The sequence below is a fragment of the Porites lutea genome, chromosome 2 (genome assembly GCF_958299795.1).
Source record: "Porites lutea chromosome 2, jaPorLute2.1, whole genome shotgun sequence".
NCBI classification, from domain to species: Eukaryota; Metazoa; Cnidaria; class Anthozoa; order Scleractinia; family Poritidae; genus Porites; species Porites lutea.
The window spans coordinates 54,333,311-54,350,334 of NC_133202.1; the positions used below are offsets into that span (position 1 = coordinate 54,333,311).

Below are 17,024 nucleotides of genomic sequence, written 5' to 3' on the forward strand. Positions count from 1 at the left end.
GAATTCTTGGTTGGGGTGTGCTGCCCTGTTCTCCAAATCCTGACCCTATTTCAGACCAAAAAGTGTAAGTTTCCTCACCCGTTCTCAGACCTGGCCTTTAGGCAGAAATTATGTTATCATTACTCAGATTAGAGTGCAAACAAAAATGTTCTTCCAATCCATTTCGAATTCGCATATTCCTCTTTCTTTCTTACTCATTTGGAATATTGAAACGATAAATACGTTCATGCACTCTCGTAGTTTCCTCGAAAACCATATCCGATTCCAGACCAAAATGAGCAAAGTGTATAGTTACCCGTTTTCAGACTAAAACGGCGCAAAAACCCTACCCGATGGGGCGGCACATACCTATATAGCTTAGAGAAAGAAAACCGTTTACAGTACTACCTATGAAACGGGCTATAAATCGGCCCATGGACCACACAGGAGAGATGTAACACACATACTGTGTAAGGTAAGCTGTTTTTTTGTTGAGATCCTTTCATTCTCGTAGGCTACTGAAAACGATAGGTTTTTTTCCCCGTACAAATCCTTATATTTCGAATGTTTTGCAACAATGCCGATGCTCGCCGATGCTCATATTTCGAGCTTGGGCTACCTGTGGGGAAAACAGCTTATCCCATGCAGTGGAAGCCGCCAGAGACCTTGACCTTGTTTCAATCATCCTGTCACGGCAACCGTCACTTCTTGTATGTCGCGATTATGTCAGATAAATCGCGTCAAACATTGTTTTGATAACTCCACTTTAATTCTTATAATCAGCGTCTTAGTCATTATTACAAACGGCAAAAAACGGTGAATGGTAAGCTGCAAAAGAAAGATAAAAGAGAACACGGAGTTCAGAACCTCAGTGGGGCGAAATTGGAAGTATTTACGCTTTCCCGTTTGTTTGGCTCCCGGAACTCAGAATATCCTTTGCGAGTATTCTTTTGGGATGGGAGCCAATATGGCGTCCCGTTTGGCGACAGGTTCAGAAGACGACATTTTTGCTACGAACTCTTGAAGCGGCTGTACCAACAAATAAAAAAAAAAGCGACGAACTTTGGCTTGTCGGTATCAGGAATTTATGGTCTTACTAAATTTTTTACAAAACTTGGACAACGCACTCGAGAAGTCCTAGTAGCCCACGTGGCTGCCGGGCGGGATCATCACGTCAGTGCGTATTGAGGCCTCGGTGGAGGGAGGAGTGCTTCGCCCAGAGAATGGCGGCCTCGCCGGCAAAACCTCACTCTCGCCCCATGTAAAGGGTTCCAGGACAGCCTTGGATTCCGGATTCCTGGTACTGGATTCCAGTCTTCGTCAGTGGAACTTGGAATCTCGATTCCAATCATTTTGGGATTTCAGATTCCTTGAGCTGTATTCCGTATTCCAAAGCCCAGGATTCCACCGTTCCACAAACATGAATTTCCAGCATTTCGGAATTCGGATTCCCTTACATGGGGCGATCATTGGCGGGCCGCTAACGATAACGCTAGCTACACAAGCAGGGCAAATCCGAGGAAGGCTCTCAATTAGACTGCAAAACGTCCGTATTTTTGGGTATTCAAGTACACTGTACGCACGAAAAGTTAAACAAAAACTGAAAACGGAGAGCTAGACTGGGGAGAGACGTTTTTTTTTCGCTCGCCTTGCGTATTCGCATGTTTGCGCGTGAGGCTCTTACGCTGTTCTTACTCTACTCTAAACCATTTTAAGAAAAAAAACCGCGACTGTTTTGCAGTCTAGCTCTCAACTGAAACGTAGACAAAATTCTTACTAAGTGACGTCTTACAATAACAAAAAATTGGTAAATACATGAGCCTATGGCAAATACTAAAACAACTACCTTTTCGGGGTCGGTGCATACACAGGTAGCCCAAGCTCGAAATATGAGCATGGGCTAGCATCGGCATTGTTGCGTAACATTCGAGTATGATTGTATGGGAAAAAAAATTATCCTTTCTGTAACCTGCGAAAATGAAAGGATTTCAATTAAAAAAAAAACAGCTTATCTTACATAAAATGTGTGTTACGTCTCTCCTGTGTGGTCCATGGGCCGATTTATGGCCGTTTGGTGGGTTGTTCTGTAAACTGTATTATAAAGAGAGCAAACCGGTTCCAATAACTCCCATTAAATGGACATAAATCGGCTCGGAAACCACACAGGAAAGAAGGAACACACATCTTTAAGCAAGGTTAGCCGATTCTTGTTTAAATCCTTTCACACATTCGTAGGCTACAGAAACCATTTTTTCTCTCTCATTCAAATCCGTATATTTTGAACGTTACGCATGGGCGATCTGTGGTGCAAATAGTGCCAGATGATACCTCGACGCTTCACGTAGAAAAAGCACCCAGCACTATTCACTTCTTCTTCTGGAGTAGCTTGCAAAGTGGCATAAAAACGCGGTTGAGGGTAGGTTTGGGTTGGGTTCTATATTTGAAAGAAAATAACTACCACCAAACCAAACGACCCACTCTAAACCATTCACAAATTCAACTCTCTTTCACCCTAAACGACAGAACTTCGATTTGGTTTTGTTACGCCCGAAAACGGTGCCAAACCTTTGCAATTGCAGTATTTGTCATTTTATATGAAAAAAGTCATGATATGGAAACGGCCATGCTTTCCATGAGTCTTCGTCAACCAGGACAGGGCGACAGCCCGGAGTTTAGGAGGTCGTAGGATTCCAATCCTGTCGCACGGACACTCAATATCCAGGAATATCCAGGGTTTGTACAGATTTTTGGATCCGAAATTTAAGACTTATCCAAAACAGTAACTTCTTTTTCCAAAATCAAGGTCAGTTATCAAATAAGTGATCAATCGAGACCTTAACAAACGCAGGAACAAAGCTTTTTTTATGATGCGCTGGAAACGTATGGACGAGGTTGATTAAGATATGACCAAAACGAACAAAATTTCACTTACAAAGCGCTTGTAGCCTTCAAAAAATCAAGACTTTTTACCTCTTTTCAAGACTTCATCTCTATTTTCTGCGCTTTTCCAGGTCTGGAAAATTGCTGGCAAATTTCAAAACTCTTTTTAAAAAATTCAAGACTCTGTACGAACCCTGAATATCTCAGTCTTAATTCCTTCGTCTCACATTCGTGAACAAATGATTATTTCATCTGTCGCAAAATTAGCGAAATGAATTTGCGGCAAGCCGCTCTCACACAGACAATGCATGGTTATTCATCGACGACTATTAAGCGATTTGCAATGAAACTTTACTTAACAGTAGCTGGGAAGAAGGCTAGAAACATAAGTAAGTCCTTACAATCATGTATCTTTACAAAATCCACTTTATATTACAAATATTGTGAGTCAATATAAATTTAAATACTCTGTTATTATTGATGCTTATGTTGAAGCCTTTAGCTTCAAAACATTTCTGCTCAAAGCAAAACTTTTATAATGTATTTCAAATTCTGTACAAAAAATTTCTTGACCTGCTACCCACGTCTCTCATTATTCATTCTAATTCTTTAAAAATTTCACCATGTAGCTAAATAGATATGGCGTTGGTAAGCTCTAGTTTTCCCCAGTATTATAGACCAAACGCTGTCTTCTTGCGAAATTGATCACTCCTTCCAGTTCTCCCCAATAAAGCACAGGGGGAGAGTTTGACAATTGAAGGCCGCTGTCCGACCACCAGTCTTGTATTTGACTCGGCAAACAGGCGAATTGATGCGTTTGACAATGCGGACAGGACCCTCTCTTCCTGTGATTTCTTCGCCTGACGGTCGTCCCGTTTTGCCACTGTGAACACCCTAACTTTCGATTAGATAGTTTCAAAAAGATCACCAAGTCGCTTACCCCTATTTTACGTACCAAATCTGTTATCAGACAAAACCGGCAAACAGCCCTTTTGAAACTACCCTCCTCTTTCCGATTTCTTTTTTTAAATAAGGGCCGAGGGGGCTTAAAACTGAAACAAATGCTTTTGCTTCTCTTCTTCAACGTCAATGCACTTGTTACAGTTAAGGATACATTTAAGCGGAGAATAAACCGCTGTTAAATTAACCTTCTTATGCCTAGTGAACCATTTTTCACTGGAGAGATAATTGAACTAAATGGGGTGAAAAACCTATCCCTAAAATCAAGTCACAGCAACCTTGCAAAGCAGTCAGCCTGCTACAGTACGAATACGATTGGAGGTTCCTGAAGTAATATTATGTTGATAAATACTGGCATCCAAAGACTTCGTACCTAGCCTACAAGAAGGCTATTGTTTTTTGTTTTTCTTTTCAGTGTCGTTCCGGATTTCGCGTTGACTTTCGCGCGACGTGATCACAAAGTTTACGGTATCAGCGTGTTAATCATTTCAGAGTCACTTTAAAGTTGTTCTGCTCGCTGCTTGTTCTTTTCGTAGCACACTGATAGATCACTGGAACCATTCCTTCAGAACATCAACGCCGTTATCTCATTTGTGGACATCTCTGATTGTCTTAACGCATCCTCGCCTTCATCCCCTGCCGCAAAAAAAAAATAATAATAATAATAAATAACGGAAATGATCAGAGCCGGGCTGTTAAATGCGGGGTACAGAAAAGAGTAGGGAAATTGAGTTCACATATGAAAAGTTAAAAAGCGAATCCAGTTTCCCTTCTTTTTGTCTACAATTTTCCAGTATAGGGCAAATTATCCGAGAAAATTCTTTTCAACAAAAGAAAAAGAAACCCAAACTAAAATTTGAACCCAGTCTGCACAAATCGGCGGGCTTTGAACAACTTGGCCCTCAGCTCAAGATGTCAAGTCTTCTTCTCTTACCAAAGGTTACAATGCTGAAGAAATCAGCCAGTTTTATTTGATTTTACCTCTATGAAGAATTTCAAATTCAACCAAAATACAATTTCAGGAGAAAGAAAGAGGGAATGTAAAACTTACCTAAGGATGACAGCGCCTTTCTTGCCTCTAACTTTACAGATTGCACATCGCATCGGCTGAGGTAAAGCAACTGTGGTACTGCATCTCTTGCCTGGAAAGCAGTACAGAGAAGTTCTTAGGGGAGAACAACAACTGTTGGCTATCAAATGTATAGTCAGTATTCTGGGTTTCACTGGTGCATCAGTAGTGGAAAGCGAATGAGACAAGAGGAGCAGACACTAGACACTGAAACAAAGGCTATATAGAACTTCGTCAAATATTCCTTTACATTGTATACGATCGAAGGTAACCGATGGGGAACTTAAGTAACGACGACGACGCAATCAAAACGTCGGCAAAAAATGAATTTGCGTCCGTTTAACTTTATTGTGTCTATTTGGACCCGCTCTAATTGTCAAGTGATGGCCATTTTTCCTGGAGTTGAATTCTTAAGGACTTTATCGAATTTCCAGGTTAAAAAAGAGAAAGAAAAATTCGTGCTCGTATGTTCACGTTCTCCATAAAACGCCGCATTAGGAGGTTTCACGCCGTAGTCGCGAGTGGACGTCACAGAAATGTATTAACACGCGTGATTGACGAGCAGAGCTGTTGTCTTGTTCATAAAACCAAGTGTTTTTGTACGTTGTCGTTGTCGTTGTGGTAGTCGTTGTGGTTGTTTAAGCTCCATTGCTTAACTGGTTACAAGGTACTAGGGAATTTTGTCAATAGCAAAAATGTTCACTGAAGCTCGCAGTCAACGAAAACTGATTAAGTAATTGAAAATAGCCCCCCTCTCCCAGCCCAATTCCTTTAATGATACGTCTTCATTATTCCACGTTAACTTAACGCACGAAGGGTAGGTAATGCCAGCAATGAGCAGGCAACGGCAATGTTGGAAGCAACGTAAAAAAAGACCCAAATAAGGAGTAACTGGAGCAACCTCAGCAGGAGTCGACAGCTTGACTTTAACAAGACCTGTCATACTGAGGTAACAGAGTGAAGAAGCCTTGACTTCATGACGATACCGACCTAGAGAAGCAGATCCCAGCCAATGAAGGCAAAAAACTCATGTAGGGCTCGTACTCCTTGAAGTTTTTCAAATTCCACAACTTTCCATGACGTTTTCCACGAACTTTTCAAAACTATTATTGTTTTTGGTGATTTTTTTTCACCTAACTCGGTTCACCAGGCACAAACACCGATGTCCACTAAAACGCGTGCCGTTCGCGATATTCAGTTACTTTGACAATGCTTTGAAATCTGCAATCTGCAGTAACTAATGTACAAAATGTAACTGCATTTTTCATGTCTTTCCATGACCGAAAATTTAATTCCATGACTTTCCAAGTCAGGGACGTGAAATTCTTAAATTGATTGCTTCCACGTTTTCCATGATCCGTACGAACCCCGACCAAAGGCAAAGGTAAAAAACACAGCTAGAATTGTTACGTTGGTTGGGCAAGTACTGGTAGAAACAAAGGAAAGTCAACAAACCTGTAGAACTGTGAGGGCTACGCACGCTCCTTGCCGTAGTTTTTCCTCAGATTCTTCAAGTGCTTCAATGCTCAAACCAATAGCCTGTAAGCGGGACAGTAAATAAAGCCGACACTGGTGATAAGAACCTTTTTGATATAGGATCAGAATTCAGCTCTAGCGTAAATTTAAGGATTTAAGGGGCATCAAGACACGCTGTTATAACTTTGAAGTCTCTGAATGAAATCTAACGTGCAGCACCTTCTGTGATACTATAACTGCTGTTATAAGGTACATTTAACTCTTTTAGAATTTGAGGAAGTTACTAAGCAGTCCTGACTCTGTTAAGGCACAGTTTTTGATTCAGAATTTTACATTCATTGAAACAAATTTGGAACGTGCAAGAAATTAAGAGAAAAGGTACTGAGTACGCATTTATTTTTTTGTTACAAGAGGTGATATTTTTTTTCACTCAGAATTCTGTTTGAATTGATGTGAGCATTGTGAGGCGAAGCCAGGTGTTTGCGACTGATGCATATACAGGGTTGCCACTCATCAGAAAGTTAAAAATGCTCTGTCTTTTTACTGACCTTTAAACAGTTTTCACTGACCTTTTATTAATGAATAATAATCTATGTTTACATTCACTTTAGCTTTTTTTGCAGCCATCGATATTTCTCTCTTCATTTTCAACCTCTTTCCGCTTTTCACGGAAAGTGGAAGAAGGAATTTGGAAGAAAGCATTCACAACGAAAACCACTGACCACAACTATCACATGGGTCAGGCGTAAAGTGTCAAATTGATCGCTTTGCTTGCTTTGCAGCATACTTTCCATCTTTTCCGAAAGAAAATGCAGTCTTAAAGAAAACTTACGAACTATAAACCGGAAAACAGAATTCCCTGACGTTTCACTGGCTTTGACAATAACAAAGATTTTCCCTGACTTTTTAAAAATTCCCCTGACTTTACCCTGACCTTGAACACAATTTCGTTTTTCCCTGGCTTTTCCCTGACCGCGGCAACCCTGATATATTGCTACTAGAACACTAATGAGAAGAAGTGGTTTTTTTGACAAGAACAGAAGGGAAAAAGTATGACTTCAGCGATCTAGAACGCGAAGACATTGCTAAAAAGGTTCCCTTTGCAATTAAAATTAAATCTGACATGGCCTTATTTTCGTTTGCGATTGTTGCAAAGTGACCGTTAAATTTTCCAAAAGCTGCTAAAAAGGTAATGCTCTTATCACGAGTGGAGAATATTATGCACTTCAGTGGCATTCGCCATGAGGAAACTGGGACGAGTTAACTTTCGCAAAGACCTTTGGGACTGTTTCAGGGAACAGGGAAAAGAAAGTTGGCCAATAGCTGTTCAGCGTGTTCCCGCCAGTCCCCAGTAACGATTCCAGGAGTCTTTTGCTAAGGTTAACGGACCAGTTTTCGGCAATCTAGGATACTGAGGCAAATAAACACACCTTCCTCCTGAGCTCGCCATTCTTTTGTAAATGTAACAAATACGCCTCTGTTGATAAATAACGCAACCATCAGGGATATTGGCACAATCAGAACTTCAAAAGGGGCGAAGAAAATCCCAGAGAACCTTAAAAAACTCATCAAAACTTCAGGCGAGTTGCTCGGCGCATGAATGACGCCATAGGTGGAAAACGCGCGTGGGGCAAAAACAGCGGGGTTCATCAGTTTATCTCTGGTTGGACTAGAAAGTGGAGCCATATGTTCTTAACCTAACGCATCGTGCAATACTGCAATCCAAAGCAATCGTGCAATTGCTTTAAATATTGGACTACTAGAACCCCCTGCACCTCAGTGAAACAACTTCTTTCTATGTCAGTTAAGCCGCGAAATGCACAGAAGAAAAAACTGGGCCACGCGCTTAAGTGGAGGCGGCCCGCGTGCCACTCTAATAACTTTGAAATGGCACGCCAGGTCAGCGAACAAAAAAGACAATTATAAGGAAAAACAGGTAAGTCACAGAAACCCTATTTATAGTGAGTTATTTCAAACAAAGTGAAACACGAAAACATAGTATTGTGTTAGGAATAGAGAAAATTTTCCCCTTCCATAATTCACTTCTGGTTCTATAACTTCTTATGGAACAGACAAACCCAGTACCTGCAGCCTGTGACACAAAGAAATCAGTATCCAGTAGCAGAAACAACACAGGGCAAAAACAGCTCTTTGATAATGGAATTTCAGTATACTGCTTCAACTACAAACGACAAGAAAAACCCTGATTAGTGTACAAAGGGGTGCATGTGCATTCACCAAAATATGCACACTTTACAACTTACAAAGGATCACATAAACCATCTCAATCAAAGGACAAACAAAGGACGTCTCTTTGGATTAAATCACGTAAGAACTACAAACAATAAAGCAGCAAATTTTCTAAAAACTGATAATTGAGCAGCAGTCCCCCGCCGGACATTTTCCGCTGAAAATTTTGAGCCGGCAAATGCGACGGCTATACGCGTATTCTTTAAAGAATCCATCTCTAAATACCTGTGCAACAACGGCATCCTTCTCAGGAGAACGAAGACGTTTGCCGATTACGACTGCAATTAAAAAAAAAACGAAAAGATAACGAAACATCAGACAGGACGGCTTTGAATCAAAACAAGCGTGGTCAGCGTAGATATAATGCAGCAAGCTAAACGTGCTCTGGCGCTTTGGTCCTTCCCTTTGGAAAACTTGCCCCATGGCCTATGTTATAATTCTTTCAGCGTTTTGTAAGACCCTACTATTTCTCATCCGCATATTTCGCGTTTTGTCTAGCGTCCGATATGTTTTGGCTTTTCGCTACCCAGGGTTTTTGCATGACTCACTCTCACAGTCTAGCCAAACAGGACACCAATCTTCTGAATAACAGCAGTATCACAAAGTACTCGCACAATGTAAGACAACAGCTACTCACGTTCATAAGCCACATCATTGATATACTTGGACAGGTTCGGCCTAAAGAAAAATCAATAATTCAGTTATTATCCCCTCATCAACATGATCAAAAAGATTTTTTGAGGGTTTCAAATACATATACTTCCTTCTATAATCAAAACAACAACAAACGGAAATAAACCCTGTTTTTACGTCTCTTGTTAAGGACGGACCGCCATTTCAACCTGGTCGTCCAAGCCCCTCGAATGTCTAGCCTTTTGCAGGGCAAAGAAAGTACTATTCGGTTATTCTAAGACTCTGAATGTTGGTTCGAACCAGCAACCTCCTGCTCTAAAGACGAGTGCTCTACCACCAAGCTAACACTGCCACGGTTACGCTAAAAGAAAGCTTTGTGCCAGGTCATCATTTTACAGCACCATTTTAGATGGTTCTGGCCTGTGAGATATAAATATTTGTAATGAGGAAACCAACAAACTTAATCAAGCCCGGAAAACACCGACCTGCAGCAGTCCATGAAGAAGTGTTCAAACTGAAAGACAGTGACAAGATCTTCCTCCTCAGCCGAAACATCAGTTAGCTCAGGATCCTGGTGTATAACACGAGCCACAATCACAGGAAATACTGCATAAACAAAAAAAAAACAGTTATTGCAAAATAAGCAAACTAATGATCACTTTAGGATACGTGAGAGGCTGGGTCGGTGTTGTGGCAAATTGAACCATGGGGACTGTTCAGGCACGCTATCGCTTCTTCTTCCGGTTAGTACGCGGTTGCGGAAGAGACTGGGTCAAAGTTCCTCCCTCCAAACAGTTCCTCGGAGCGGCAATCAAAATAGAACCAACTCAGTCTCAAGTGCAGAGTCGAACCTCCACTAACGGTCACCTCTCCACAACGGCCAACTCTCTATAAGGGCCATTTTCTTCTGTCCCCAAGGTGGCCGTTGTGGAAAGGTTCAACTGTAAATTCAAAATCAGTGGCCAGTAGTATTGAGACAAAATCACGAAGTAGCGGTCAAATCAAAATTTATATGGAATTTGCCATCTCTCGGTTTAAACGAAAGTCTGTTGTGAGCAGAAACAGTGAGGTAGATTTTTTCCTAAGTGAAATTTTCTCATTGTGCTGAAAAATAATTTTCATGCCCGGCCAATGGAAGACATAGCAGACCCACGATAAATTACTCCGCTCTAGCAAGAATTCTAAGCCACTAGGCTGCAAGGCCAGCTCCTCCAATGGTGGACGTACACAGTAGAAACGTCTATCCAATTCAACGCGGACTAGATGGGAAAAAGCGAATGGGATTGGTTTTATAGTCCTTCCTAGAAGTCTTATCTATTTTCGTTTCCCCGTAGAATTTAGCTAATTGTAACCTGCAATATACAACAAGGCGAATATGGCCGAGAGGAGAAAATGTCTTGAGAAAAGAACTGAAAAGCTACCGTACCAATGTCAACGACTCTGTTGTAACTTTGCGTTATCTGACTCTTGTAGTTGTCTTCAAATGCACTGACCAGCTGACCAGCAGTGGTGAACATTAACTAAAAAGAAAAAAAAACCACCTTATTCCAGTGTCACGGTATTTAGCATGAAAGAACTAATCGAGAACGTTATATTTTTACGACTCCTACTAGCGACGAGACCGCCATTTTACGCACCACGAAGAATAGCGGTCACGCGAAGGTCAAGCTGTTTGCAAAACAATGATGGTATCTTCATTTCTCAGTTATTTGAAGACCCTAAGTATTTGTGCGGCCCCGACAATCGAACCTGCGACCTCCCGCATTGCGGTCAAGCGCTCTACCTACTGAGCTAATCCTAATGAACTTTATTAGACAAATCAATACAAAACAGTGCACGAGCGAACACTTACCGCACTCTGGCCTTGACAGGTTTTCTCCCAAAACGAGGCCAACATTGGATTTGATACCAAACGCGGGTTAACTACAAAGTAGAGGAACTAATTGAGTGAATTAACAAGAAACCATTTACGTAATTGATGGGTTTTTCCTCACATTGTATATACTGTACACCAAACAAAAAGATCAATTTTAACCAATACACTTGAAAGTTTTTACGCCTCTTAGAAAAACGAGGCTATCAACATCCAGAGGCTAAGTAGAGAGTAACCCTGTTACTCAGACCACCCACCAGCCATGATAATCTAGTCTTATGAACGAACTTCTCCGATTTAGAGGGCCGAAAGAAAGGGGCCCATAGTAATATCGTGGTGGTCGTGGTCATAAGGCGAGGTTGCGGCAAGATTTGAAGTAGAAAGCTCACTTTTAGGAAGGGAGAAGTAAAAAAGGGCACTGCCGAATCAACGAGGCGGTCGTGGTCATAAGGCGAGGTTGCGGGGACATTTGACGTAGAAAACTCACTTTGAGGAAGGGATAAGTCACTGATGAGGTCAGCTGATAACACAAACTGGATCAACCTTTCTAGTACTTCCTTCTGCTGCCGGAGCTTGGACAAAGCTGACATTTCCTGAAAATGGATGAAACAAGCTTAGAATAAGTAACAAAGGAGTAAGATAATAAATAAAAAGGAGAAGGCAGAAAAGAGGAAAAAAAAGGAGACAAGAAGGAAAGAAAAAAGGCAAGCTGAGGTTATAGCAAAAACTAGCAATGAACCTTACAAACCTTGAATTTCATGGGTCCAAATGATCCAAGATACTAAAAAAATAAGATGAAAAACTATAATTGACTACTGAATACCTCAAAAAACTATCGAAAACTGAAGCTTTTTAATAAATTTAGAAATAAACGCATGTACGTACCCCAGCCATTTCTTCACAAAATTGCAAATGGCAAAGGATGACCTACGAAGCAAGTAAATGAAAAATGACCTGTGAGGATGTTATAGCGGAGAAAACAACGGTAAGAAAATTTGGTTATCAAAGCATCTAAGAAATTTGGTAGTCACGTGACCGTCCGTCCGCACCACAGGGAAACCATTGTGGAGCCAGCAAAGTTTAACTTGATGATACAAGTCCATGTTATGGTCATCTTGGCCACCCGGACTTTTAGAGAGAAAAACCAACAAAGCCGAGTCTCTTTTTCGACTAAGTTTTTGGCTTCCTTATCTCGCTTGGTTGTTTTACCTACCTTATCCAAAACCTTGTTCCCCACTGTCGCCTCCGGAGCGTATGAAGACGAAAGGTTAGGACTCGTAGCTCGAGAAGATCGAGTTTTGTAACTACTGTGTTGAGGACTCTCTTGTATCAATTCTCCAGCTTCGATCCTTTTCCTTGGAGAGCTAGTGTTGGAAGGCACTTCGTTAATCGTTTCCTCCTTAAATTTCACTGCATCATCTTCACTTGCTGATCTTTCCATTGATTTTGATGATGGCAACGAAGAAAAAATATCAGTAATACAATGGGGGCTATCATTTGAAGAGTCTATATCAGCGTTGTCTTGATCGTTTATATAGCTGGAATGATCATTTTCCTCCTCAAACTCCTTACTGGAGCGATATTCATCGATTTTATCAAGTCTGTTCTCTTCGGTTGAAGACACAAGATTATCCACAGTTTTGTTCGATGTAAAAAAATCTACAATGTAGCTAGCATCAGCGCCACCCTCAACGCCAAAGTCTTTGTTATAATCATCAGTGCTGTTGTATCCTGTATCGTGACATTCGCTGCCTCCGCTCGCAGTACTGCGTGGAGTGCTTTCGGTCTCATCTGCTACATCCTGTTCTAAGAAGTCAAAGCTTTCCAGTGCACTTTCCACTGATAGAGACATGGAAGACCTTGATAACGAACATCGCTGTAAAGACAAAATAATAAGTCCATCGGTAAAAACAACCGACCTGGTAAGATCACGTCATTTTTGTGTATAACAAAGCGGCAGCATAAGTCAACCAGAGGATATTGCAGTTTAAGATCCATTCTGTTCGTAAGTCAGTACTTAGAGCCTTTACACATACAAAAAATGCTCCCATAGACTTGTGAGGAAGTTATCAAACAAACTTCATTAGAGAATACAAACCACGATAATTTTTTGGTGATCTCAGTTTTGCAAGCATAGCATAACTTGAAAAAATACATGAATGTCTCAATCCATGTCAATCCATAGCTTGCCATCCGTAACAACAGGCAACAGGAAACAGTTTCAACGGAAACAAATAACAAAACTGGATAATTATTTTTGAAATTCAGTTGATGCGCAAACACGTTTTAGCGTGGTAAAAAGATTGCAAATAGCGTCACACAGCCCTTTTAAGTTAGGAAAAATGAAGACGAAGACTACAAATGGTGACAACATTTGTGAGATGCTTTCGCCCATTGGGGTCACTATATTTGGCGAAAATATTGCAGCAGACAACTCCACTCCAACCTCACTAACAAAGCTGGCAGGCATATGGGTAGGGGGTAGGGGGCACCGAAAGGGGGGGGAGAGAATATCTTTCGTTCATTCCTTTGGGAAGCACTCTCTCAACTAACTTTAGAGGCGATGGTGGCTCTCTGAGGAGCTCAAATGACCATGATGAACAAGGCCACCATCAGATGCCACAGTGAATTCCTCCTACCTTAACAAGCTCCTCCAGTTTCTCCAGGTTTGTAATAAGACCGTGAAGTTCAGGGAATTGATCTGCAAATCAAACAACACAAACCTTGCTTTCTTGTTTGATATGTTGCAAATTAAAGTACAAAGCAATCCCAGACATGGAACATGAGTGCGGGCCGTTCACTGGTCAGAAATCGGCTCGACCCGGCAGTAACAGGCTTTTGGAGCCGATGACAAACTACAGCTTTCTAAGTTCCAGCGCGAATGGACAAAAGCCTAATACCTGCTTCTCTTTTCGCCCCCCCCCCCCCCCCCTCCCTTTTTAGATTTTCCTGGGAATTCACAATAATTATTTAACTGAAGTCCTGTCGGAAGTGGAATAAGTTTAAGGTCGGAATTAAATGATTTTTTTATTTTTCCTGGCTTGCTTCACAAAATCTCGATCAGCTATATATGGTTTGATCTGAATGAATCGTTTTTTTTTTGCAGTAGTTACATCATAATAATGGTCTCTATAAGATAAAATAAATATTACGTAACTTGTGCAAAGGTACAAGTCAAGGTTGCCCATGTAGTAGCTTTCAAACGTCACCAGTTAATTGATTCATTAGGGAAGTGGCTCCACAGGAGAGAGAAAGGGCAGTTCAGTAAGATATGAACTGAATGGGTTAAGAATGAAAGCAGAGCAAGTCCAAGCTCCAAGTGAATACAACGACAGACACAGCAGAGCGTACATGTATCTGTATAGTACATTAACACAATGGCTTCGTTTTACTAGGAGTAACGCTACAGAGTGACGGGAAATTCAATGAGCATGTAAGAACCAAGCTTGTCAAAGCAAACAAGTGTTTACACGTCCTACGAACACTAAGAAAGGAACACTACTCTCAGGCAGAGATAGATCACCTTTTTATATCTATTGTTTTACCTAATTTTAGCTATGCGCTTTCAGTCTATGGGGCATCGGAATCCGATCTTACGGTTATACAAAATTTTTTAGACCGATGGCATAAACGCCGTTTTATTTCATTTCCAGTTTTTATCAAGAATCTTTTAAATAAACAAGACCAAAACATTCTAAAGAAATTAATATCAACGGATTGCCACCCACTAAAAGATATCATTCCTGTCCAGACGACGTATGTACATAATCTTAGGAAAAAAGGCTGCGTACGCCCAAAATTAATACAGAGCGTTTTATGAACACCTTTGTAAATAGGTTGATTTTTAAGCTCCATTTATTGTAATGATACACTTTTTTAATATATACATATAACGTAGATATTTTTATCATAGTTTTTATCTTCTCTTATTGTAACATAAGATATGTAGTTTTATCTTTTGGTGAAATAAAGACTCATTATTATTATTATTATTATTATTATTATTATTATTATTATTATTATTATTATTATTATTATTATTTTGAGAACGTTTTTCACCCAGGGTGCAAAGAAAGTCAGTTTTACAGCCTATTATTCGGGCAAGCTTTAGCTAGCATGTACTAGCCCACAAGTCATTTCAACTAGCCCCAAAACCGTTTTGATAAGCAGGATTGATTACAATCCTTCTGTAATTTGAATTTTTCCAAAAAAACAGCACTTGTCCGTCGGGCAAGTTAAGAACAAAAATCACTAGCCCAATGGCAAAATCCACTAGCCCTGGGCTATCGGACACAACTTTCTTTGCACGCTGTTCACCACAACTTTAAAAAAAGGCACTCCACTCAAATACTTAAAAACAAATAATTCAAATACAACATAACAGGATTAAAAACCCCAACTGGCAGGAGGCAACCACTTGGCTATCTATAAGCGTGGCCAAGGATTTCAACTCGGGACCACTGAGAACAAATCCAGTAAGTGGCCAGAGCGGGTTGAGTGACAAACAGTGCTAGTGGTGCGATTCAAACTGCAACTAAATTGAGCATCAAATAATCAAACCTTTGTTGGATTGTAGAGTAGGGATTAGATGTTGCAGGGCACTATCCAAGGAAGTTGCATGCCGAAACTCCTCAGATTCCTGGGAAATTAGACCATCTACGTCCAATGAAAAAGCAGCTTTATCTGCTATCTCAGAAGAATCCGTTGCATCTTCAACAAGCTCCTAGGAAACAATTAGTGTTCATATGTTTTGACATCAGAGAAATCATCACTCACTCATAACAAAATTGGAATAAACACCCAGAATACTGAGACCTGTGGGAGTTATTAGATACATCCAAAAGGAAAGACAATAACAGCGATACGGTGCCAATGTGTTTCGCTAACTTTTTTGGCGGCCTTAGCTTTAGCTTCCTTATCAGATCACCTACAAGATATTGGAGACGAAGAACTAGCCTTCTTTGACAAAGTTTGTCTTCTTTGATACTTTGTAGTTACTAGTTTAAAACTGAACCGTTCACTCACACTACACGGTATGATTTAGGCACAACCTGGCTACAACAAAAGGCTACCCACCTGGTGTGAATGTGAACCCGGTTTATCAGTGACTCGATCTTCTACACGGCTGTTTTCGCTCACATCAGAACTATAACGAACAGAAAAAAGATAGAGAGAGGTCAGAACAGTTCAAAGAGAAAGAGATATTCAGTTGGCCTTCGCTCTGTTCTTTAAAATGGACATTTGTCTTGAGAGTGGGCCGCTTTAACGCAGCTTTATGCCAGAGAAAATCAGTCGCTGCAAAAACAGCGTGTCCGCATAGCGGAGTTTTGTTGTACCGATCGTTTCGATTAAAGTTGTTTCGATCCAAGTTTATTCAGTCGAGGCATACATAGTTTCAAGTAATTGGCTTAAAGAACGAAGAATATTCACCAAAAATGTTTTTCTTGTTCACGAGCAAGCTATACTTGAAGTGATCGAAATTTTTGTGCAATTTCACTGCTTGAGTTCGTATTGAAACGAACGGTTTCCGGATTAATACCTGTTGTCACCGGTAGAGCTGGATGCCACCGACATACCACCGCCCATGCCGTCAGTAGAAGATGCAGCGGCAGGTTGAAGGAAGATTACCTCTGATAACAAATTCTGATTCTTAGCTCGTAACGTGTTCTCCTCTTTTCCAGAAAATGGCCTGAAAGCAAAGAAACAAATAATAACGATGTTGTAGTCAGTGACACAAGTGCATAAGATGCTAAAATCCTTATGGCACACGGTAAGCTACAATGCCAACTAAACGATTCATAGATAGCAAAAAAAAAACAAAGTGAACTAAATTTCTCTTCATCAATGGACAAAGGGAAGGTGATAGTGTCCGAAATGTTGCACAAAAATCTTTCACGTTTCATT

At 40.7% G+C, this 17,024-nt stretch overlaps 1 protein-coding gene across 5 annotated transcripts in view; it reads right to left on the reverse strand.

The window, feature by feature from the left end:
- Positions 1–3,188: 3,188 nt before the first annotated feature.
- LOC140929058 (rho family-interacting cell polarization regulator 2-like) overlaps positions 3,189–17,024 on the reverse strand; it is a 28,957-nt gene continuing 15,121 nt past the window's right edge. For all 5 annotated transcript variants that reach the window (XM_073378888.1, XM_073378887.1, XM_073378886.1 and 2 more), the window contains 18 exons: positions 16,660–16,809; positions 16,197–16,266; positions 15,681–15,843; positions 13,760–13,821; positions 12,334–12,996; positions 12,006–12,047; positions 11,869–11,901; positions 11,608–11,713; positions 11,100–11,170; positions 10,674–10,767; positions 9,733–9,853; positions 9,252–9,292; positions 8,840–8,892; positions 8,450–8,546; positions 7,795–7,841; positions 6,344–6,427; positions 4,871–4,961; positions 3,189–4,455 (listed from right to left, as the gene is read on the reverse strand). In XM_073378888.1, coding sequence (XP_073234989.1) covers positions 4,385–4,455; positions 4,871–4,961; positions 6,344–6,427; positions 7,795–7,841; positions 8,450–8,546; positions 8,840–8,892; positions 9,252–9,292; positions 9,733–9,853; positions 10,674–10,767; positions 11,100–11,170; positions 11,608–11,713; positions 11,869–11,901; positions 12,006–12,047; positions 12,334–12,996; positions 13,760–13,821; positions 15,681–15,843; positions 16,197–16,266; positions 16,660–16,809 — 2,059 coding nt within the window. In that variant the 3' untranslated portion in view covers positions 3,189–4,384. The remainder of the gene's footprint in view (positions 4,456–4,870; positions 4,962–6,343; positions 6,428–7,794; positions 7,842–8,449; positions 8,547–8,839; positions 8,893–9,251; positions 9,293–9,732; positions 9,854–10,673; positions 10,768–11,099; positions 11,171–11,607; positions 11,714–11,868; positions 11,902–12,005; positions 12,048–12,333; positions 12,997–13,759; positions 13,822–15,680; positions 15,844–16,196; positions 16,267–16,659; positions 16,810–17,024) is intronic.